The sequence below is a fragment of the Lactuca virosa genome, chromosome 2, assembly GCF_052849685.1.
Source record: "Lactuca virosa cultivar CGN04683 chromosome 2, Lactuca_virosa_CGN04683_v6, whole genome shotgun sequence".
NCBI classification, from domain to species: Eukaryota; Viridiplantae; Streptophyta; class Magnoliopsida; order Asterales; family Asteraceae; genus Lactuca; species Lactuca virosa.
In genome coordinates this window covers 127,853,901-127,880,492 of record NC_136427.1, presented here as the reverse complement: position 1 = coordinate 127,880,492, position 26,592 = coordinate 127,853,901, and the positions used below count along the sequence as shown (strand labels likewise).

At 37.8% G+C, this 26,592-nt stretch overlaps 1 protein-coding gene across 1 annotated transcript; it reads right to left on the bottom strand.

Annotated features, from left to right (window-relative positions):
• Positions 1-22,777: 22,777 nt before the first annotated feature.
• Positions 22,778-24,438, bottom strand: LOC145156499 (3-ketoacyl-CoA synthase 19-like). Its single transcript, XM_079075840.1, has one exon. The coding sequence runs from the start codon at positions 24,413-24,415 to the stop codon at positions 23,183-23,185; it is 1,233 nt and encodes a 410-aa protein (XP_078931966.1). The 5' UTR covers positions 24,416-24,438; the 3' UTR covers positions 22,778-23,182.
• Between the last annotated feature and the right edge of the window lie 2,154 nt (positions 24,439-26,592).

The following is a 26,592-nucleotide window of genomic DNA, read 5'->3' as shown; positions in this document are numbered from 1 at the left end:
GCTCCCGACCCACTAGCACCAGGAGTATTGATATGAGACATGGCAGCAGCTACAGCCGCCGTGACCACCGCTTAGAACATAGTGGGGTCGAATTGAGGAGGTGGTGGCGGAGGTGGTACCGGTGGTTCATTTACATTGTGACGTCTTGGATTTCTACGAGGAGGCATCTTTTTCTATAAAAGTCAAAAGATACAAGGATGGTAAGATATCAAGAGTGAATATGAATTTTGATATCTCTTGAACTAAAACATATAGATCAACATGAATCTTGTATTGAATTGGAAATAGAAGTCTATGACAAGTACAACTTGTAACAGAATGATATGAAATTGAATGGTTAGTTTTCAAATACTAAGAAAATGCATGCCGATTAAATTGGCATATTGAATATATAAAGTCTGGAAAACTTGACCTTAAACAGGTCTACAATACACCAAATTCTGGGAAAATATCAACATCATATAGACCTACCGAAAAAATAAAATTTTCGTGGTCTTACTGAAAAACATGAAAAATAACGCTATAACCTATCCGTAGACTTAACTATAACTAAACGAGTGAACAGGAAACGAGTAGAGCATCTTCTACTGGCGACGGGTATCTCTTGGATGAAACCTCAACTCAACCAGTTGACGCTCCATAGCAAGCAAATGTCTTTCATATACTGACAGACGTACTCGGAGTTCTATGACCTCAGCTCGAGTTTCAGCTAACTCTTGCAGTAAATACTCATTGTCTCTCGTAGCTCTCTCGCCAGCATATTCAAGACGACGAATGCGGATTGTATTAATTCTCGCTTTGGCATCAACTTCCTGTTGGATAAGGTGTATAAGTCCATAACTATTTCTGGTATGTACTTGACCCGACCCGGCATGGTCCATTTGGGTTGCATGGCACCATGCAATTGGATAAACTAAAATGAGAGAAATAACACTTATGGTTTATTAATATATTATAAGTTCTAATATATTAATAATATTATTTAATTAGTTTGATCAAGAATTAATTTAGAATTAATTAAGTGATCAAAAGATAACTAATTAAATATATGGGTAGATTATGTAAATCTTCCATATCTTATATAGTGGGCTAAGAGGCTCCATGGATTATCAAGTTGGGTTCCACCCATAGGATGCTCCATGGATGCTCCATGGGAGTTACAAACCCATGGGTCATGGAAATGAAGAGTCATGACACATTAGGGTTTACATGGTGTAACCCTAGATGTGTCAACACTATATAAGAAACCCATTCTCCACCAAAATTGGTGACACTAAGAAACAAGAGGGCTAGAGCCGATTTTGCAAGTGTAAGATTCTCTCAAAGTTTACTCCTTTGCATTTGGTGTTGTGTGAAGCATTTGAGGCATCACACTTGGGGTGCTAGGCTCACAAGGTTTCAAGGATCATAATCAACAACAAGGTAAGTTATTCTATCTTTCATTCAAGTTAAAAATGTTCCCCATGTATGCTAGATAGGAATATAACCTTGGAATTCAACTTTGCATGATTATTAGACAAACATAGATCCAAGGTTATTAGGGTTGCATGTACACTTAGGAAGTGTTAGAATGCTCAAAACCCATCACTTCCCTGATTTGGTTGATGGCTGTTCTACCCTGAATTTCATTTCGAGCAACCCTGCAGACTAGAATTGGTAAAACTCTGTCTGCTGAGCCTCCTTAGCTTAGGTTGTAGAAGCTTCTGTCTCCATTGTATGGGATAGGTTAACCCTGTTCTTGACTCCATGTTTCTAAGCTTTCTACCCATGGAGGTGTCGGACCTTGGAAAACCGGACGAGGGTTAGGATTTTGGGCTACTGACGGTGGATTATAGGCTTCTGATTCGGAATCATTTTCTTCAGGAAAATTTTCTGCAAAATCATCATCTAAGGGAATTTCGTGATTTTCTTTTGGCTCTGCATCTTGTTCTTGACCGGGGAAGTAAAGGTCTCCGGGTAAGTGAAATCCAGCCATTGTTATCTAATCGAGAATAGGGATAAGAGATATAGAATATAGTTAGTAACGATAGGTTAAGGATACAAGTTTCTACGAGAAAGATCTACAGTTATCAAATAAGGTATTATTTATGACTTGTTCTAGGTATTACTATAACTATAAAGTGTATACTAATTATATATAACTTGGATATAATCGAACTTTGATTAAATGACCTGGCTCTAAATCCACAACCAAACAAGGAGCATGAAATGAAGCTATATCACATATTCTAAGTCTATATAACTTTAATTATATATAATTGTAATATACCCTAAATATTTATAGTTCTACCCTTAATTGTTCTATTGTTTTCACATGTTTGTTTTTAGTATATAGTGCCTAAAATACCCCTATAGTATTTTAATCTTTATGTTCTGTTCTAGAGTTCTTCTGAATATGTATGGTAAGTTTTAGACATGTCGCAACACCACTATCACTCCCAAACACATGTTGGTCATATCTCCAATCAATATAGTTGATCGGGCTATATTAATCCCAGATATGATTACATAACTGTCCAGGTTTGACTGTAATGTTCAACATCCAAATACTTTTAAGTTATTATGAATATGGTATTGTACTTGTAAGTATGAGTGTTAGTATACTTCTTGTAAAAATACTTAAATTTTTAAAAGTATACTTGTAGTCAGAGTTCTTAGCCCCAAATGTATTTATAGTTTGTATATCTTTTATGGATTGATATACTGAGTTCACTATAAACAATGCTCTAATACCAATCTGTCACACCCCCAAACCAGATGACAGAAACGTCCGGGGGTGGAGGACTTCATTTGTAGTATCACAACACATGCATTATAGTAATCAGAGTACAAACAACCACTGTATTTGTAAAGTATAAATATTTACATGTGTTTCATCATTTCATACTGAAACTAAATAGTTGTACAAAAGAAAAAGATAAAACATAAATGGCTCCATCTTCTCAAAAGTTCGGGGTGTACCTGCCTACTGGTTCCCTGAGAATACAAGTAATTTGAAAAGAGAGTATCAACATAAAGTTGAGTGAGTGCATAAATAATTTTGTTAAAAAGAATGTTTTCTATTTCTTGAATAGGTAAACTGTTTCCCGCAAATCCTATATTTTCGGTTATATAAGAAAATTAGTTCTTCTTACATAAAACTAATAATGTAAACTAGAATGTAATATTGTAAACCATAACTCGTAAACTAGTACTTTGAAAATGTGCATAAGTTTATTTATTATACACTAACGTATTGTTAATATCTTTTATATGAGTTATTATAACCATACTGACTAGATGGCTTGACTCAACGCTATGAATGCGCTGAAAACATGATGATAACAATTTGTCACTCACAGGCGTGTATGCCTGACTGTAGCTAGCAGTCCGAGTGCGGGGTTGTCAATCCCAATATAGATCTATACACACATTGTTTCGATCCCCGGCTGGAGATTCTGGTTATAATGTCAGGACTTTACTATATTGTTTAAATGAATTAAACAACCTGTACTACTTGACTCATAAAAGCATATAAACATTACATGTATAATAGTTATGAAAAACTCAACCATTCTGAAGTGAATGACTGATTTTATGTTCTTGAATTAGTATCTTTAACATATATCTGAAAGAATGTATACTCCTGACTAGTTTCAATCAACCTTTGTTTTTATAATACAATGTACTCTAGTATACTTGAATCGTGAATTAATGTTCTATGAATCATAAATTATACCTATTATAATTTATATGTACTTTCTGATTTGATAACGAATATTCATGAATGTAACCCCTTGCTCAACATTTTACAAAGGGTAATTGAAACTTAATGAACAAACTTTTATACTTGTATACATATACTAATATATATAAGTAAAACTTAAATGACACTCGGAAAAATAACCGATACTTGTAATCCAACATCCAAACAAGGAAAAGGAACCAAAGTAGGTTATAAGTCCTAAACCTTTTAAATCTTATATATATAAATATATGTATACTAGTATGACTTTTGGGGAAAAATATAAGTTTATAATAATATTTAAAAGAAGTTTGATATTTTGAAGTTCATTTTGGGTGACTTGATGTCATTTAGAAATTATCATTTAAAACCATCTGATTTGATAATAACTGAAATCCATTTTGATAAGATATTAGAAAATCACTTGTTTATAATACAAAAACTTTGTGTTAGACTTGTATTCCCCCCTTAAAACAGTAAAAACTATGAAAATACGGGGGTATGAACTCACCTGTAGTAAGTTATTCAAGTGAACGACCGGTGTAGGATGCTAAGTGTCAAGTAAAACCTTGAGTACTAACGGATCCTAATAGCATATAATCACACATATATGAATATAATTAGTGTTGATACACCTAAATATGATAAGAAATCATCTTAGGGACTAGGAATCACTTTGACCAAGTGTTGGAATCACATGTGATTCATCTAAGGGGAGTGTACGGCCACTTTGAGGAGTGTGCGGCCATGGGTGTGTGTAACACCGTGATTTTTCAAACTAAAAATTTCATTTAAACTCATATAAATTCTCATGTCACCTTCTATTAAAATCTCATTTGCTCTTTAAGTTACAAACATAACTCCATATTCAATTAAATAATACTCCAGGATCCTCAAAACATAACTCTTTCTCTGGTGTGTACAATCGAGCCGGTGCCGTCCTGTGATCCTGAGAAAAACCTGCAACACATATCACATAACACTGTAAGCACGAAGCTTAGTGAGTTCCCCAAAATACCCCTCTAACACATATTAGCCACTCGAGGCTATAACTCTATGGGCCTTCTTGCCCTAACTTTGTGGACCCTCTGGTCCTAACTCTGTGGACCCTCTGGTCCTAACTCTGTGGACCATCGGGTCCTAACTCTGTAGACCTTCCGGTCCTAACTCTGTAAACTCAGAACATGCACAACATAAATCACATAGAAATATAGCAGTGCAACATATAACATACATAACATACAAGATACTCTGTCACATAACTCTGGTTACCTACTCAAGGTAAAGTATAGTGAGAAGACTCACCTCGGGTAACTCGGTAAAGCTCGAACTCTGTAAAATCTGGTCTAGCCCCCGCCTAATCATATGAAATATACACTCTAAATCAATACATCTCTCAAGGCTAGACTATTCCTCCTCTTAGTACTCTCAGAAGGGTAAAAGACCATTTTACCCCTCCCATGGCTCAAAGGCCCTAAAGTTGACCAAACCCTAAAAGTCAACAAAAGTCAACCCTCCGGGTTACGCTGCGCGTACCAAACACGTACGTTGGGCGTACCCGACGTCCTCACAGAAACGGGGTGCGCGACCCCTTACGCTACGCGTACTGAGATTACGCCCCGCGTAACTCTCAGTTTCAGTCCCTTAGCTCTTGAGGTCTTAATCAGTTAAGACTCTCGTCCAACTTTTAGATCTGACCGTTTCTAAGCCTCTTAATCCATAAAGTCGATAACTTTAAGCCTTTGCATGGCTGAACAAGTCACTAACACCCAAAATATACCACTTCTAGCCCTAGAAAGCTCAAAACTCTAGCATGTCCTCATATCAACGACCAAGATAGAAACTTTATGGATCTAAAACATAAATATCACTGAAAGGGGACAGATCTTGGACCATGGAGCACCTTACACTCATAAAGTCTCCACCTTTGGGACTTTTAACCCTAGAAATGGCCCATGCAACAACAAACCAAAAGAAGAGGAAAGCTTTGAACTTTATACCTCTAAAAGCAGCTCCTTCCTCTGTAGATCTCAGATCCAAACTTGCACTTCAAGCTCTAGCCTCCACAAGCTCCTCTCCTTCTTCTTCACTAACACCCCAAGGCACTTTTAGCTCCAAAATCACACATACTCACTAAGGACGATGGGAAGTTCTCTCTTAGGGTTTTACTCACTGCTAGGGAGGCTGAGAAATGAGCCTTAGCATCCAATATATAGGGCACAAGTCTGAAATTAGGGTTTGCACCTGGACACATTACGCCCAGCGTAACCCTGGGTACGCCCAGCGTACTCAGGCGAGTCCGCGTCCAAAATAAGCGCATGAGTACGCGCAACGTACTTTTGAGTACGCCCATCGTACTCATTTGCTACCAATTCTCTTACGGGCTAAACTTGACACTTTGAATAAAAAGAAGGGTTAAGCAGTTGTACCTGAATTTCGGGATGTTACAATTCTCCCCCACTAGAACCAGACTTCGCCCTCGAAGTCTCATGCTGTAAACAACTCCGGGTGCTGCTCTCGCACCTCTGACTCTAGCTCCCAAGTCAGCTCGGACCCTCTCCGATGTTGCCACTGGATCTGAACCAGAGGCACCTCCTTGTTCCTCAGAACCTTGATCTTCCGATCCGTAATCGCGACTGGCCTTTCAGCATAATTCAGGCTCGCATCCATCTGAATATCCTCCAGTGGTACCACTGCCGACTCGTCGGCTATACACTTCCTCAACTGGGATACGTGGAAGGTATCGTGAATCCGGCTCAGCTCCGCAGGTAGCTCCAATCGATATGCTACCCTGCCTACTCTTGTAATCACCCTAAACGGACCAATATATCGAGGCCCCAACTTACCCCTCTTCCTGAATCGGATCACTCCCTTCCAAGGAGATACCTTCAGGAGTACTAAATCACCAACTTGAAACTCGAGCTCCGAGCGACGCCTGTCCGCATAACTCTTCTGGCGACTCTGAGCGGTCAACAACCTCAGTCTGACCTGCTGAATATGCTCAGTCGTCTGAAGTACTATCTCTGTACTAACCATCACACGCTGCCCGACCTCACCCCAGCAAATGGGAGTCCGACACCTCCTCCCATACAACAGCTCAAAGGGTGGCATACCAATGCTCGGATGATGGCTGTTGTTATAGGAAAACTCAGCCAAGGGTAAATACGTGTCCCAACTGGAGATTGACTCAACCCCGACCTCTATCATCTAATGCTCATCGTTAGACCCTTCGGTCCGGTCTATATCGTTGGACCCTCCGGTCTGGTCTATTCAACACACCACCAGGACTCAACTCAACTCAAGAGCTTAGTCCGACCCGTAGTTGGAATCGCTCGTTCCAATGACCCATTCAACTCATAGCTTGTGACCCGCAGCCCATGCGTACTTCACTTATCCAATCCCTTCGGATTGGATGTCCACACTTACTCAGAATATAATGATTCCCAATCATTGAGGAGACCCCGGTCTCACCCCTGGTCCGACCACCAGGCTCCCAAAACTCATGCGTAGGGCTTTTCAAGCCTAAAACCCTCCGGTTCTCATACTTTGATCAAGAAGGCTTCCTCATAGCAACTTCTCGCTAACTAGTGCGTATTACGGCTCCCCATAACATCACCACAACCTCCCACTGACTAGTGAGTACTACGGCTCCCCGTAGCATCACAATGCCCTGTTCTGACTAGTGAGTACTACGGCTCCCCATAGCATCACAACGCCCTCTCTCTGACTGGTGAGTACTACGGCTCCCCGTAGTATCACAACACCCTCTCTCTGACTAGTGAGTACTACGGCTCCCCATAGCATCACAACAACCTCTGAGTACTACGGCTTCCCGTAGTATCAAAACACTCTCTCTCTGACTGGTGAGTACTACAGCTCCCCGTAGCATCACAACAACCTCTGAGTATTACGGCTTCCCGTAGTATCACAACACTCTCTCTCTGACGGGTGAGTACTACGGCTCCCCGTAGCATCACAACACTCTCTCTCTGACTGGTGAGTACTACGGCTCCCCGTAGCATCACAACACCCTTCCCCAGCAGCTCCTGAAGCTGCGAGGATAACTACTGCGTCTCTGGCGGCGCAAGGTGATAAGGCGCCTTGGCGATAGGCGCTGCCCCCGGAACCAACTCGATGCGGAACTCTACTTGCCTCTCGGAAGGACACCCGACAACTCCTCGGGAAAACATCTGGGAACTCACGCACTATCGGAACGTCATCCATCGAATTTGGCCTCCCAGCAGCCTCTTGTGTGTCCATCACATAGGTCACATACCCGCTGCAGCCTTGCTGCAATCTCTGTCTCGCTCTGGCGGCTGAACAAAACGCCGATCCACATCGGGTACCCTTGCCGTACTCCGTAAGTACTCCCCCACTGGGGTCTCGTATCGTCACCCACTGTCGCTCGCAGTCTATGACAGCCCCTAATCGGCTCAACCAATCCATGCCCCTCATAACTCATACGTCCACCATCGCTATCAGGACCAGATCTATCGGGAACTCAACACCGAAGATCTCGAGTATACATCCCCGAATCACCTCCGTAGCATACTCCGCTCGCTCGTCAGCTATGGAAACTCGTAGAGGTCGACTCAACGCCTCTCGTCGGCTACTGATGTGTCGACCAAACACTATTGACACAAATGATCGACTCGCTCCCGAGTCAAATATCACCTAAGCAGGTACATAACCCACAGAAAAGTACCAGTCCCAACATCGGGCGATGCACGGACCTCCTCCGCTGTCAACTGGAAGGCTCTCCTGCGAGCCTTCGGTGCCTCGACATTCGCTGGCCGAACCTCAGTAACTCTAGCAGCAGGTGCAGATTTCTCGAATAAGATACTCGGTTCTTCACCGCTTAGGGTTCGAACCATCACCAATTAGTACACCAACACTCTATCCCACAGACTGTCTCCACCAGTAACATTTCACCTAATTCTGCAAGGTGCTACGCAACGCTTGATGATCTCTCTGACAAGGATTAAACAACTCCAAATACCAGGATCTCATATGCAACCTTCTGAACTTACCATCGTGACTGCCTCTAGTCATTCGGGATCTCACACTATACCCTCACCGGACCTCCCAACAGTCCAGTGTTATCACTAACCCTGGATCTAGAAATAATGAACCATCATACTCCTCATCCTTGACTCCTTGCCCAACGTTCCAACATGCCCCCTTATCATAAGAGCAGAAACCACATTTCCACTCCTTATACCTCTCAAGAACAATAGGAGTCACTGCCCTGATATACCCCTCTTGATCACCCAACACTGCAGCTAACACCTGCCCTATTATACTCAAATAGGGTGTATCATGATCCTTGACCGTTTCAGTCTCGACTGTCAGCCTGCTCAAGCTATACCATTCCATCGCGACAGACCCGCTGCCGGATACTCTGATTGAAAAGTCACCATCAGTGTGATTCCACAGGGTTCACCCCAACTCAGAAACCGAAATCTCAATACCCCTTACGTCTCCCACAAAAACAGAAATGGCACCACTCAGGTCACGGAAAGTGACATATATACTATCTTCCGGCTCTCCAGCTCAGACCGTACCCCTCCATATCGCATCGTCCCTACTCATCTCTGAGTCTTGCGACTCCACTGGCATATCACCAACAATCCCTTGGAGCTAACTCGGTTTCCCTATCAAGGGATGCTCCACTAAAACTCGTTCTCCCTGGCCTTCTGGGCCCATACTCATTCACATCCGACCTTGGTCTAGATAATCGCTGCGGAATAACCGGCAAGGCCAGAAGCACTGACCGCCACATTTCATGGTACTCGAACCATGTCCTCTCTGCTCAACCCGCCTCAAATCATGGTACTCGAACCACGAAATCACCTCTCGATCTGCCACCAATCATGGTACTCGATCCATGACATCACCTCTCGATCTGTTACCAATCATGGTACTCGAACCATGACATCACCTCTCGATCTGTTATCAATCATGGTACTCGAACCATGACATCACCTCTCGATCTGTCGCCAATCATGGTACTCGAACCATGATATCATCTCTCAATCTGCCATCAATCATGGTACTCGAACCATGACATCACTCCTCAATCTGCTCCGATGTATGGTAATCGAACCATAACATCACTCCTCAATCTACTCCGATGTATGGTACTCGAACCATAACATGACTCCTCAATCTGCTCCGATGTATGGTAATCGAACCATAACATCACTCCTCAATCTGCTCCGATGTATGGTACTCGAACCATAACATCACTCCTCAATCTGCTCCGATGTATGGTAATCGAACCATAACATCACTCCTCAATCTGCTCCGATGTATGGTACTCGAACCATAACATCACTCCTCAATCTGCTCCGATGTATGGTAATCGAACCATAACATCACTCCTCAATCTGCTCCGATGTATGGTACTCGAACCATAACATCACTCCTCAATCTGCTCCGATGTATGGTAATCGAACCATAACATCACTCCTCAATCTGCTCCGATGTATGGTACTCGAACCATAACATCACTCCTCAATCTGCTCCGATGTATGGTAATCGAACCATAACATCACTCCTCAATCTGCTCCGATGTATGGTACTCGAACCATAACATCACTCCTCAATCTGCTCCGATGTATGGTAATCGAACCATAACATCACTCCTCAATCTGCTCCGATGTATGGTACTCGAACCATAACATCACTCCTGAATCTGCTACTTAGAACCTTCAGAATACTCCCTGTATCGAGTATGGGTCCTCTGATTTCGGTAGTACGGGCCCATACTACCTGCCACATCTACCCATACTTTCCACACGGACCATCCTAGAGTTCCTAAGTAGCTACTCAACCTTATCGTTCACCAATTCCGTCGCACATGCTCGCTCCTCAGCGAAATACTCTACCCTGCCAGCGCACTCATCTGACTAAGGTTTCTCCCTAGGCTCTTCCTAGATTCCCACTCTTCTCCGCCATCAGCTGCTGAAGAACTCCTAATGATGCCAGCCATCTACCTCCTGAATATCGTCATATTCACTCAGTAGCTGGCTCCCATCATCGAGGGTCCCACAAAGCACAAAGCAAGCAGCATTCGGGCATCGACTAATACATAGAACTCACTCTAGGTGATAACTCCACTTGATCTGCTCATTCTCATAGATATCACCGAACTCTGCAACTCTACCCCTCACGGGTTCTAACTATTCTCTCGATAAGCTCCACAATAATCATCTAGGCATCTCTCCTAGATTACTCCTCTACTCGAATCCCTCTCTACTTGGGATTCCTGCTGGATACTCTTACTCAACAAATACTCGAAAGCACAACTCGGATAACCACAATCCTAGGCTAAGGCATCACAAATCAGGCCACTCTAGTCCTAAAATATGAAATACCTAGCCTATCTCTAGCATACATAATATCTCATAAACATTTCATAACACAAAGTAAGGGTATTTTGGGAAATCACCGTTCGGGCTCTGGCTGATTGTACACACTGATCTTTCTTGTTTTCTCTTTGAAACTCTTATTCACTTTAGAAAAATCATTTCTTCGAAAATTTTTCTCAAATCCTCAGTTTGAGTCCAGATTTACCCGAAGGCGCATCCGAATCCCTCAAACCAAGGCTCTGATACCAACTTGTAACACCGTGATTTTTCAAACTAAAAATTTCATTTAAACTCATATAAATTCTCATGTCACCTTCTATTAAAATCTCATTTGCTCTTTAAGTTACAAACATAACTCCATATTCAATTAAATAATACTCCAGGATCCTCAAAACATAACTCTTTCTCTGGTGTGTACAATCGAGCCGGTGCCGTCCTGTGATCCTGAGAAAAACCTGCAACACATATCACATAACACTGTAAGCACGAAGCTTAGTGAGTTCCCCAAAATACCACTCTAACACATATTAGCCACTCGAGGCTATAACTCTATGGGCCTTCTTGCCCTAACTCTGTGGACCCTCTGGTCCTAACTCTGTGGACCCTCTGGTCCTAACTCTGGGACCCTCGGATCCTAATTATGTAGACCTTCCGGTCCTAACTCTGTAAACTTAGAACATGCACAACATAAATCACATAGAAATATAGCAGTGCAACATATAACATACATAACATACAAGATACTCTGTCACATAACTCTGGTTACCTACTCAAGGTAAAGTATAGTGAGAAGACTCACCTCGGGTAACTCGGTAAAGCTCGAACTCTGTAAAATCTGGTCTAGCCCCCGCCTAATCATATGAAATATACACTCTAAATCAATACATCTCTCAAGGCTAGACTATTCCTCCTCTTAGTACTCTCAGAAGGGTAAAAGACCATTTTACCCCTCCCATGGCTCAAAGGCCCTAAAGTTGACCAAACCCTAAAAGTCAACAAAAGTCAACCCTCCGGGTTACGCTGCGCGTACCAAACACGTACGCTGGGCGTACCCGGCGTCCTCACAGAAACGGGGTGCGCGACCCCTTACGCTGCGCGTACTGAGATTACGCCCCGCGTAACTCTCAGTTTCAGTCCCTTAGCTCTTGAGGTCTTAATCAGTTAAGACTCTCGTCCAACTTTTAGATCTGACCGTTTCTAAGCCTCTTAATCCATAAAGTCGATAACTTTAAGCCTTTGCATGGCTGAACAAGTCACTAACACCCAAAATATACCACTTCTAGCCCTAGAAAGCTCAAAACTCTAGCATGTCCTCATATCAACGACCAAGATAGAAACTTTATGGATCTAAAACATAAATATCACTGAAAGGGGACAGATCTTGGACCATGGAGCACCTTACACTCATAAAGTCTCCACCTTTGGGACTTTTAACCCTAGAAATGGCCCATGCAACAACAAACCAAAAGAAGAGGAAAGCTTTGAACTTTATACCTCTAAAAGCAGCTCCTTCCTCTGTAGATCTCAGATCCAAACTTGCACTTCAAGCTCTAGCCTCCACAAGCTCCTCTCCTTCTTCTTCACTAACACCCCAAGGCACTTTTAGCTCCAAAATCACACATACTCACTAAGGACGATGAGAAGTTCTCTCTTAGGGTTTTACTCACTGCTAGGGAGGCTGAGAAATGAGCCTTAGCATCCAATATATAGGGCACAAGTCTGAAATTAGGGTTTGCACCTGGACACATTACGCCCAGCGTAACCCTGGGTACGCCCAGCGTACTCAGGCGAGTCCGTGTCCAAAATAAGTACATGAGTACGCGCAACGTACTCTTGAGTACGCCCATCGTACTCATTTGCTACCAATTCTCTTACGGGCTAAACTTGACACTTTGAATAAAAAGAAGGGTTAAGCAGTTGTACCTGAATTTCGGGATGTTACAGTGTGCGGCCAGGGAGTGTGCGGCTGCACACTCATGGTAATGAGTGCACGAAAGTGTTTTCCAAAGGTAGGGAGGCTTGTAGGACAATTGTTCATCGAGTGTTGAAGCTGGAAATGCACTTTGAAGGCCCTTTAGGGGTGTTTTGAGGGGTGTACGACCACACCTGGGTGTGCGGCCACACACACCTTATGTTCATGAGTTCTGGGCACTTTTTAGGACTTAAACTAGTGTTCTTAACAAGATCTAAGCATAGGGAAGGAGTACTTACGATCCGGAGGCTCAAGAAGGCTCAAAATCACCAAGAATAAGTGTGTGTTCTTGGTGTTCTTGGTGAAATGGATGAAGATTTGAAGATCTAGCCAAAATATGATTTCCAATGGATGAAATCAAAGGGTGTTACTAGTTTAAGAAGATTAACAACAAATCATAGGAAGAACACTTACAATCTTGAAGATCTAGGATGAAAATCGGATGATAGTTGAAAGAGAAGTCGAGTTCTTGGCTTGGGAGGGTGAAAAGAGTTAAAGGAAAGCTAAGTCCCACCTATATATACGAGTGTGTGCTGCCAGGAGAGTGGTGTGCGGCCGCACACCCAAGTGTACGGCCGTACACTCCTCATGTTGGAGTGTTTGGCCATTTTGGGAAATGGTTAACTTATGGGACCCAATTCTAAACTCTAACCTTGAAGGTAATAGGCTTAGAACACCCAAATTGACTCTAAACAATGCTAGATGATAGCAAAAACGAGTCTGACTTTGATTGATTTGTATAGCTGTACAAGGTAGAAATTTTGGGTTGTCACACTACATATAAGAGGTAATCATCTAAACTAGTGTTATATTATATAGCTTCAATTGTATGCTAGTTAGGGTGTATGCTTTGGAAAATTGAAAAATGCATGTATAATTAGAGAAAACATAGATCCAAAGCATCTAGGGTTATATGTGCACCATAGGAGTGTTATAGTGCTCAAAACCCACCAGTGGTATCAGAGCCTAGGATTGTTTTTTATTATACTTGATGCTTATAAGTTTTTCAAAGTTGAAAAAATCGATTTTATGGCTTCTGACTGATGAACTCGCCGAGTCCACTGGCTGACTCGATGAGTCCACTCAGTAAATGACCAACTCGACGAGTTGATGGCTCTGGGTGCAGAATTTCTTGTTTTTGGCCTGAATTAGATTAGGATCGTTACCACAAACTGTTTTTTGAAACATATAATCTGTTTTCTTGATATGGTAGTGATCATGCTCATCCAATTAAAAGATAATTGTCAAAATTTCAAGATTTGTATTAGTTTATATGATTAGGCTAATTTATGAATTATCTTTACTTATGTGTTTACTGGATCATAGATAAATTACTTGATAATTTATGTTAGTTAAAATGTTGATCTTAATGATTTTAATGACCTCCATAAGTTGTCCTCAAGTAATGGAAAATGAAAAGTCTCATCCATTAAAATAACATTAAACTCATAAGTTATGTATTCCAAGAGTCATCAAAAGATAGTTGTCAAAATTCTTATGATAGTTGTTGGTTTATATGTTAAGCTAATTACTTGTATCATTTGATTTGAAACTATTTTGTCTTATGAGTTAGTTTAGATCATGATTAAAAAATTATATGATAATTTTCCTTGTTAGAATTGATCTAAATGTTCTTTATTGAGTTCCATAACCTGTCCTCAAGTTATGGAACATGAAAAGTCTTATCATAAATGTTTTAATGAACTCCATAACTTGTCCTCAAGTTATGGAAAATCAAGAGTCTTTTCATAAAGCTAACATTAACTCATAAATTGTGGAAACCAAGAGTTTTGAAAAGTTCCAAAACTTGTCCTCAAGTTTTGGAATTTGTAAAGTCTCACTAATTAAACTTTAATTCCAAACCCTAGAGTTCTAAAAGTTAAAGTTCAACCCTCATACTTTATAATATTTTAAGTTTAATAATATATATATATATATATATATATATATATATATATATATATATATATATATATATATATATATATATAAGACAAGTCAGTCTTACCGTTAGTAGGCCTCATTCACGAAGTCGGTCTATAAGGGAGGTATAAGGTTACTGCCTATAAAATGGTGGTTTAATGGGTGTCCACTCTCACCCACCGCTTCCTTGACTGGTGGAGGGTCGTTAGCCGAACGGGTAGGATAGGATATTAATTCTTATTAAAAGTATAATGACATATATAAAGTAACTAAACTTTTATTAAATTCCCAATCTTAGTTACTTTAGGAAAATGTGAAAATGGTGCTAATCCATGAAATTACACTTTGCACCTTGTTAAGTCGTTAGTGGAGCGTGTGTAGTTAACCAGCACACTAATCTGGGACTGACAATGTGTGGCAAAGGGTAGCTTGATGTTAATCATAGATTAATGGAGAGTGTGTGGTTAACCGACACATTGATTAGGTGATTTGTAACATTGAGTGTACCAAGCTAATTTGCATGGTTATTCACACCTTGTTTGTGATCCTCGGCATCCCAGTCATAAACTTGAAGGGCACAATCGAGATTTAAACATGCCATTGAAAAGTTCAATGAATCTCAAAGGATCTAGGAATTTCAATCAAATTAAAACTTAATAATCTATTTCGTTTTTCATGGTACAAATTGGTATATCGTCATTTACCTACCTTCAAATACTTTACAATTGGATTACGACATCCCTCTTCGCAATTGTAAAATATTGTGTTGGGTCCTAGCCTTAATATTTCGTTTTGGGTGTTATATTAAGGACTTAAATCAACTAAATTGAATTTCTCCCGTTATAGATGTCTAGGTCAGACAACTATGGTCTTCCCGAATATGTTGGAAAAGGCTTTCCACATGAAGATGATATTCCACAATATTATACTTCACTTCCTCCACCTCCTCCAATTATTCTCCCTGACCCACATGTTCGAAGACTTGAAAAGTTCAAGGTCACTCAGGCCCTATTGGCGAGCAAACATGAAGATGGAAGATCTGTGTGTGCACATGTCTTAGAGATGAAGTCACACATTGACAGGCTGGGAATGTTAGGAGTCGATGTCTCAAGGAAGTTGGTTGTTGACTTGGTTCTTCAGTCACTTCCCGAGTCGTATAGTCACTTTGTTAAAGACTACTATATGACAGACCGCGACGTGACCCTTATTGATCTTACCTATTTGCTTATTGCTGCTGAATCTGCAATGATTTGGCGCACTGGTAAAGAGAATTTGATTAGAAGATCTACTTCCCAAACTTCCATGGACATTGACAATGGAAACATTGGAAGTCTAGAAAAGGTTTCTCTTCCCAAGGGAAAGGGAAATGCTAAGTCTGAGATTGTCCCGTGTACCATTCCAGAAGAGTCTGTTTGTTTCTATTGCCAAGAAAAGGGACATTGGAAGCGAAGATGCGCTGACTACCTGGGAATTTTAATCAAATTGTATGGTTCTACTTCAGGTACGTCCACTATCTAACTCTATTAAGTTCCTATTTGAATATTCTTAATACATGATGTGATAAGATTACATTTTGATGTTTTGTAGGATCAAAGGAACCTTAAAGGAAAGGCATGCAGAGTCTGACCGCGAAGAGATGGATTTCGATCGCATGGTTCGATGATCAGAATTTTGAGCTACTACTTAAGAGTTATGATAGATTGCTTAGAAATTTGTAATAACATAGTTTTCATGTGTAATTGCATTGTAAGGAAAAGTTTTTCCGCAATTATATAAATAAAGAAAAAGATTTATTTTATCTTATTTTATAATTCCTTGCAATGGCATATGTGAAAATTGATGTTTGTATATTTTAGCAATATGAATTTGATTCTTTCGTTTGTGGTAGTGTCTAAATTTACCAAATAAGGAAAGATTCTCATCACCCAAGTTTCAATTGGACAGAAACTTGGGATCATGCAACTTGTATTGTATGATGAATGAGAATCTTCATCCTTGGCAAATTAGGACTAATTCCTTGTTCACATACAGAGGTGAGTTAAGTGAAGGACTAGAGGATCGGGTACACTATTCGTTATGGTTTACTAAAGTTAGTGAATATGGTTATGTTTACAAGATTAAGTATAATTCTGAGTCATTGAAAAGTCTCAATGTATAGTAGAACGAATAAGAAGAATCAAAGTCGGTAGAAAGATAAAAGTTTCCCCAATCTGAAAAGATGGGTGAGTACTTGAGTATCATGCTTTATGATCATCTTAATGATTATGAAAACCATATCACAATTTGATCCTCTAAGGACGCCTTAGTGCATTTGATTGGCTAAGAGAGGAATCAGGAATTGTTGAAATGGTTAAATCAATTAAGATGAATCATACTTCGTTCTAAAATCAAATCCTAGAGACATACTCCAAGATTGTATATTGAGTGACATATCAGCAAATGTAGAGTAAAATTTTTTCTACTCTTGTACATTTGAAATTGGTAAGTTGAAATGTTTTGGATAAAACAAAGATCAACTAAGACCGATTGTCAAAAGTGTTTGTCTTGATAAGAAATCACACTAACTCTTGAATGTTTGTTTGTCAAGTAATGTTTCTTAACAGAGAGAAACTTATATGTCAAGAGGTCAGTGGGAGTCTTAAAGATCTTGAAAAGTTTTAAGAACCAATCAAGAGTCAACCTATTGTTAATCACTAGCACACGACTTGAGGTTTGTAACCTATCGTGTTGACATATTCTTGTTTATGTGCTCATTCAAGTTAAGGTTGACTATGCACATGAGTTCTATGAGTTCTCAACTGTTTGCATAAGGCTAAGCACCTTGATCAATGAAAGTTCATTGTCAGTAAGGATGAGCTGCTTAATAACTTGGAAGACATGGTAGGCCCTTGTGCTACCGAGTGGCAAGGAATTAAGATTAGAAAGGTTCAGTCCATATGAGTTTGGATTTGTCACTAACCTTGTCTTAAGATTATGGTTATGACAAATTCACATGGATAGGAACACATACACCATAAAAAAATCTAAGTGTCATAAAATTTCTCTCCAATTCATGAAAATGATTGTGAGGAAACGCTTTCACTAAGTAGATTTTAAAGAGTTATCAATTGTGATATTTGCATTCTCAAATTCGATTATGACTATGACATCCATCTTCATAGTTCGAATTGTGAGAAATGGCAAAAGGTCTAAACATTTAAGACTTATTGCTGTAAGTTCTAAAACAGTTTAGACACACATATGAGCTTTCTAATAAAAGATGTGTGAGCTTAGATAAAGGCTTATCAAAGCATCTCATGTCAGAAATCTGAACTTTGGTAAGAAAGTCAATAAAGTATTGATTTCTAGAAGTCCAACTGATTTCTGGATTTATGTCACAGCTAGTTGGAGCATAAATGTTATGCAAGTAACAAAATAATTGTTATTCTAGTGGGAGCATAATTATTACGGTAAGTGTTGCAAGTTAGCAATGTTAATTATAGAAAACAAAGTTTTCAATTTGCAAAGTTGCAGGGTTGAAAAGTTGTTTTGCTATAATTAAGGGAGAGGAATATATACTTCATTTCAATTCTAAAAGTTTAGATTGAGATTTTAATCAAATTTAGTCAAGGATTTATATGAATACCATGTTGAAATGCTTCAACATTGGAAATTCTATATATGGAAATATTATAGCAAAAGACTGGTCGAGTATCATGTCTTTATGTAAGAGATTATGAATCGTATCCCATATGCTTCGGGTATAGGATCGATTGCATATGCTATAATATTCATGTGTTCCAATTTTCCAAATGCCTACGGCATTAACAGAGAAAAAGGACTAGAACTGGATATAACTAAAGTTATTAAACAACTGCTAAGAACAATCCAAGGTTCGCTAAAGATTGGTTGCTTATGGATAGTTGGAAGTATAGTAATGGATGCCCAATATTGACATTATTATGAACAGACATGATTCTATTAACAATAAGTTGTCATATGGCAAATATGGAAATGTTTCCATAATGAAAGTTAGATGTCAAGAATCTATGAGAAAGTTAGAAACTTTTATGCAAGAAGGATGTTCAAAGGAATGTGCTTTGAATATGAGACTTCGGATCTATGGAATTGTCTTGTAACAAACTCAAGTGGAAAGTTTTGTAATTGACAAAGTCTCTGTGACTTGTGTACATAGTCATTACAAAAGGGTCACTGTAAGTAAGTTTAGAATCTAACAAATTACAGTAAGTGGCAAGAACTTGGTATTCTTACACTTAGGATAACGATTTGGAATTGTGAAATGAGTTTCGTTGGAAATGTTTACAATTGATATATTTCACAAAGTAAGGACCGTAGGTAAACATAGTGTGCATGCTTGGAGCATGGGATAACTATTGTTTTAATTCAAGTATTAGTTGATAAATCGAAACAGTATACAAAGAATAATGTGTAATCAATATGGTGATAAAATAAAAGGTCTTTTATTTATACTCAAACGTTTTGGGGCCATATAGGATTAGTATTATTCTTGTGTTTCACTTTGCATGTTTTGACTTCCCGAATAATAAGATTATTCAAACCATCCACAGTCGATCATACTTTGGAAGTAGGTAATGAGGCTAGACTGTCATGAGTTGGCTTGTAGATTGTCTAAGGCGTTAGACATAGCAAAAGTTTTCTACACCATTCGTGAGTACTCCTGAAATAAGATTTGAGTATTAGATTAACCCACGCTCACCTGAATCACTTCATGGAATTTATCACGAGTGATTGTGAGACGATAATATCATATAATCTTCAAACTAAGATATATGAGTTGTTGACTACGAGTTGGTTGTGCATTGATGGCATGAAAAACGCATCAGTAACTTGATGTTATAAAACGTGTCATTGTGTATGATTTGATGAGTAGTTAGTACAAGCATATAATGTCGAAGCTTATATGTTCCTTTTATCCTAAGAGGATTAAAAGTGATATCTTGGGCCCCTCGATGATTTTGTTTTGACTATATGTCGGGTCCGGTCAGAATAAATTAATGTGTTCAATTATGTTCTATGTCAGACTAATCGGAAATCGGGAAACAAATTGCAGGACAATAAGTATGAAAATGTTCCATGTATTTGTTCGTATAGATATCTTGAGAACAGAGGAATTTATGATCCCTTATCTAAAGGACGCGTCACTAACTGGTTCAGAGTTCGACAACGGCTTTTGAGATTTACGATTGCTAATCAGATTTTGAAGTTGCATTGGAAATTATAGTTATCAGACTTATCCAAGTGGGAGACTGTTGGATTAGGTGTCTAAGCCCATAACTATAATTGAGATGTACTTGACCCGATAGTAGCATGGTCCTTTTGGGTTTCCTTCACCAGTGCAATTTGATAGGATGGACTTTTGAGAATAAGGTTATATATTATTTATTAATATATTATAAGTATAATATATTAATTGAGAAATCATATTATTTAATTAGTATTGATCAAGAATTAATTTGGATTAATTTTATGATCAAAAGAGACTAATTAAATGTGTGGAGATTGATTATGTAAATCAATGATTCTTATAGTGTGGGCTAATGATCCATGGTTATTTAGGATGGGCTAAACCAATGAGATAGTCCATGGATAGTCTACGGAGGTTTAACCCATGGAGCCTAAGTAATATGAAAGGTCATTAGGGTTTGCAAGGTGTAACCCTAGCATTTTCTACACTATAAAAGGACCTCCCAAGAACCAAAATCGGTTACACCATCATTGTATGAGAGTGATATTGATTTTGTGCTAAGTAACTTATTCTCTCAAACCTCCTCTTGCATTTGGTGTTTGTGACACATTAGAGGCATCACACTTGAGGTGTTCAAGCTTTCAAAGGTCAAGAACTACACCCTACATATAAGAGGTAATCATCTAAACTAGTGTTATATTATATAGCTTCGATTGTATGCTAGTTAGGGTGTATGATTTGGAAAATTGAAAAATACATGTATAATTAGAGAAAACATAGATCCAAAGCATCTAGGGTTGTATGTGCACCATAGGAGTGTTATAGTGCTCAAAACTCAACACATTCTATGTATAATTTAATTCCTATGACCATTAGGATTAATAAAGATCAAATCTTTCATAATACGAACTGAACACTAATTTTTAAGAATATTAGTTCATTTGATCGCTGCAATTAATAATCTGTGAAAATCATAGGATTAGTAGTCTTACCATGATGCTAGTCATATTAGGAATCGGTGAATAATTAATAAATGATCATTGACTTAGTAATTAACCATGATTTTGAGATGTAATCCAATCTAAATCAAAGTACCTGAAGTGATTCGTTTCTAATCAGTTTATATAATTAATTTTGCTATTTTGAACATGATTAGCATTCCAGTTGTTTTCGTACTATTTTTACTTTCTGATTTAGGGCTTTAAATCGTATTACTCTGTGTTTAAATTAGATGAATCGTTGAGATTATGGGTTAATTTTCTATTTGTATTAATTATTTCTGTTTAATTTATTTTGTCAAGTTTGATTGAAGATCCACATGTTTTAAAGATCGTTACTTTATTTTCTATTGTTGAATTAATAGTGTTTAGATGACCATTCTAACTTTGTTAATTTGAATCATAGTTTTCCATAATCATTGGTAATTATGACTAGTGTTTGATTATAATCTAAGGTTAGATTAATGACATTATAAACTTTACTGTATGTTGGTGTTAGATAATCATTCTATGCATAATTTAATTCCTATGACCATTATATTAATAAAGATAAAATCTTTCATAATACTAACTACTGAACACTGATTTTTAAGAATATTAGTTCATTTGATCACTGCAATTAATAATCTGTTAAAATCATAGAATTAGTAGTTTTACCATGATACTAGTCATATTAGGAATCAGTGAATAATTAATAAATGATCATTGACTTAGTAATTAACAATGATTTTGAGATGTAATCCAATCTAAATCAAAGTACATGAAATTATTCGTTTCCAATCAGTTTATATAGTTAATTTTGCTATTTATTTGCTTGAGATTTTATAATTAAAATCTCCACTTTTATTACTTTCATTTATTTAGTATAACCTATAATATAAAAAATTAATGTTTGTTCTGTACTGTTCTTCAAGTGTGCGACACATTTTCTTGCTACAACCATACTATTTCACAATTAGGTACTGCCTAGTGTGTGACAACTATTTGAAATAGAATCGGATTTATAAATTTAAAACTAGTAAATAAAATACACATCAAGAAGAAGGGTCGGAATTCATAAATGTGTTTTTGAATCAATGAAGTTTTTGGGAGAGGAACTCTTGTCCTATTTTTTATTCGGGTCGCCGATGTTTGAGTCAGTGCACGAGGCGGAACAATTGTTTTGGGCCAAGAAGGTGTTTTGGGGGTGGTGGATTGTTATTTGGAAAAAGCCCAAAACAACCAAATGGAGTGTTCAAATCTTTTACTACTAATGATTAACATGATTTGTTTGAATTTAAGGAATACAAATATGACAATGAATGATAAGAGCATGGGTATGTAGTTTAATAAAATAGTTTAATAAAATAGTTGAATGAGATTAAATATTTAATTGATATTTTTAATGAAGCAATACGGCATTGCTGTTCAATTGAGCGGGAGTTCAATGGTTATAGCATTTTTTAATGAGAAAAGTGAAACATTTTAAAGTTTAAAATAAATATCTATTAAACTTTTGTAATGTTCAGTACAACGTAAACAAAAAAAAAAAAGGAATTATATGAAAAATACAATAATAAAGTGAAACTGTTATTCAGAACATACATAAGCACTATGTATTATTTTTGCAACCATAATAATAAACATATTTTCCCTGAGAGACATTTTTTAGACATCTAGTATGCCAATAATTAACTTAAAAACCCCAATCACTTGGATAAGTTGTCCACATATTATCGATGAGACCACGAGTACTCTTATTGGTAATGAAAATAACAAGAAACTCATTAAAATAAAAACTTTTAGCTAACGATCAACTATAGTTGATAAATGGCAGCAAATTAGTGCTCTCAGCATATATTTAAAAGATAATGTTTATGCAAACCCAAGCCTCTTCTCTGCATCTTCACGTGTGACAAAATCCAAATCTTCATCATTGATCCATGCGTACTTCTCCAAATAAGGGTTTGTCGTTTGCTTTACAGGGTACTTTCCGATCATATTTTTCTAGACATTGGTTCGATCTAAGTCTCTGGTGACCTCCCAAACACAGCTGTTGGATTTGAAACCTGCACCCAAGCTGATCATTAAGATTCTATCACCCTTCTTCAGCCTTTTCTTTGCCTCCATATATCCTAGAATATACCAGAGCCCACCAGACGACGTATTTCCAAAACGATGCAGCGTCATTCGGGATGGTTCAAGATCGTAATCGTTTAACCCTAGATTTGTACCCACTTCATCGATTACAGCTCTTCCACCTGGGTGTATGCAGAAGTGTTCGATTCCAGTTTTTAGGTTGATTTTCGAACCAGATTTGAGGCATCCATAACGAATTATCACCCAAAGTGGAAGCACTTTTGGTAGAAGCACTCGTAGGTTCTTCATCAAAGCCCGACCAGCAACTTTCGGGAGGGTTTTTTTGAGACGAAAGCCTTCGTATCCTTCATCATCTTCTATCTGCATGCAGCAGTTGTAGGCTTCATCGTCCGAGGCCAAATGGCTTCGAACTATACACTTCAGCTTCAAAATCGCGTGGTTCTTGCGATCTCTGTCGTTGGTCAAAAGCATCGAACTACCTCCTACCCGAAAAAGAACGTTAGAGAGCATCATGGAACCTTCTTTACCACAGTACCAGTGAGACGACAAGGATTCTGTGCTCACAACAATGGCTATTCTTTTCTTCTGAGTCTTGAACAAGTGTTGGACCAGATCGATACCAATTAGACTTGCGCTGCACCCCATTCCTGAGAGATTGAACGCCTTAATATCCGATCGCATATTGTAACGATTTATGATTCTTGACGCTAAAGAAGGCACTGGTGAGAATACGGATACAGTCACCACGAGTATGTCAACTTGAGATGGCGAAATATTCGATCTGGAAAAAATACTATCAAGCGTATCATAGAACACAGCTTCTACTTCTGATAAAGAACCAACAAGTGTTGGGTGTTCTTCTTCACCCAATATGATGCTTTTTGGGCCATAAGTTTCTTCACCAATGCCTGAATTTACCATGGTTTTTAGAAGGAACTTGTAATCTTGGACACGTAGATTCTTGTTGCGCCAAACAATCTTCGCACACTGTTGGGTGTCCAGCTTCATCTCCTTCTTTCCCTTGTAGCATTGGTAATCGATCATATAGCATGTTTCGCCTCTTCCAAATACCAACTTTATTAACCAAAAACTAACATATGAGATCGTAAATAAGATCATACTTGTTGCTAATAACTCCATTGCAAAGGGAAATATAGAGGGTTTTGAAGTGTTGTTTCTTTATATAGGGACATGTACTACTACAAAAAGCAGGATCCACCTTCATATAGCCCGGTTGCAAAACCGGGTTCTATTAGCAATTTTAACCGGGTTTTATAACATTTTTTTTTTGTAGTAGTATGCATTATTATATTTGCAATCAATAATCTTCGAGCAAGGACCGGAGCCCTGACCCGTCTTGTGGATTTAAATATCCTCAAATGCCCTGGATGAGCCAGAAAAAAAAACCTTTATCGTTATTATAAGTTTTTTATTTTTTAAATAAATATAAATACGTATATAATTTAATAAAAAAAATTGGGCTCTGTGTAGCTGTCCACTTTGCCTCTCCCTGAACGCCTCCATACATGGAGCTATGGCGTTGTATTGTCTCATAAAATCCAACAATTTCTCTTGAAGTTGTCTTTGTCTTTGTTGCATTTCTTCATGCATTTGAACTTGTTCAATGCAACGCCCAAAACCCCGAACCTAAAAAATGGTTAGACACTTTTAAACGATAATATCAATATACTTTACTTTTAGATCATTATAAGAAGGTATTATTTAACTTCGTCATTGTAAGAAAATAGAATCCATAAATAGTAACCTTTATTATCAGAAAAGAGTACCCTAGCACCTGATTTATATTAATTATTGAATACAATAATTTAATAACCTTTATTATCAAAAAAGCTAGCAAGCATTTATTACCATATACTATGATTGAATCACTTTTTTCCTATCTTGCATGAGAGAGACTGCATGTCTGTATCATCATGTGACAACATTTGTAAGCCCTAGTTTGCTAACAAGCATTATTGGAAAGCATTAAAATTGACAAGGATAAGGGAGAATATATCATATCAGGCTACCACATAACAGATATGTTGAGACTTTAAATTAAATAATGGAAATGAAAAGAAAATCAAAGGGGTTGTCAATTTTAAGGCATTCCATTATTCCAACCTTAACACTACAATCTACATTATTTTTGTGTAAATTTTACACCATTTTTTTTTCAATTACAACCACACACTAAAATCTTACACTAAAAACATATTTTAATATTATAATAACTTTATTATTGATAAAAATGTGATGAAGCACCGCCATATTTGGGTTTAATAAGAGTATTTATTGAATAAAATAATAAGTTGTGATGAAAAAGTAATTTGGTGTAAGATTTCAACCACCTCCATATATAGCGGCTAAAAAATTTCTCCACAAAAATGGTGTTTCAATTGACGGTCGGTCGGAGTAATTTGGGCGCTATCCCACAATAATAGCGTTCGATTGGAGTCGCTCTAAAGCTCTCGATGAATAATTGTTATCCCTTCTATTCTATTACATGCAAATAATCTTTTAAAAGATGGGGAATTCTTTCAATTCTATTCACAGAGTGAGAAAATAAAAATTCTATGGTATCTTTAAGAGAATGGGGAATTCCATCCATAAAGACTTAGGTGCTGTTTGTTTTTTGAGAAAAATCATTTCTGACCACTTCTTGCTGTGCTGCGTAGCACACACGCAACACTTGACCTTTCGCATATGTTTGTTTTTTGGAAGACTTCTAATTTAAAAACTGTTGCGCGTGTGTTGCGTGGCACAACACTGGACTATCATCTTCAAACTACTTCCTACTTACTTTAAGTTATACTATTCATCTTGAATTTGTTTTAATTTTTTTTAACATGTTTATTATTTTAATAATATTTAAAGAATATTATAAAAAAATTGAGTATATTTTACATAATTTCAAAACCGTTTGGTAGATTTCATATAAATATTTTTTTGTGTTATATTGTCTATAACCAAATATTAATAAATTATAAAGTTAATCATTAAAATTACCAGATTTATTGAAGCTAACGGGAAAAATAATCACCATCTTCAAAATTTCAACAAAAATGAACATATTTTTAGCTAAATTAACAATTTATTTATTGTTATTTAGAAAATATTATGTTTAATTCTTTTATATAAACCTCTTTCAAAATCATATCATCGCAATGATCTTTATATTTGATTTACATATGATTAAACAAAATAAAATTTTTCTTTAGATTTATTTTTAACTATTGTATAGTTAATTTCAGTTTGTTGCAGCAGTCTGCAGATGTTAAAAAACAAACAGACTTCTTATTATAAGCTGCAGCTGT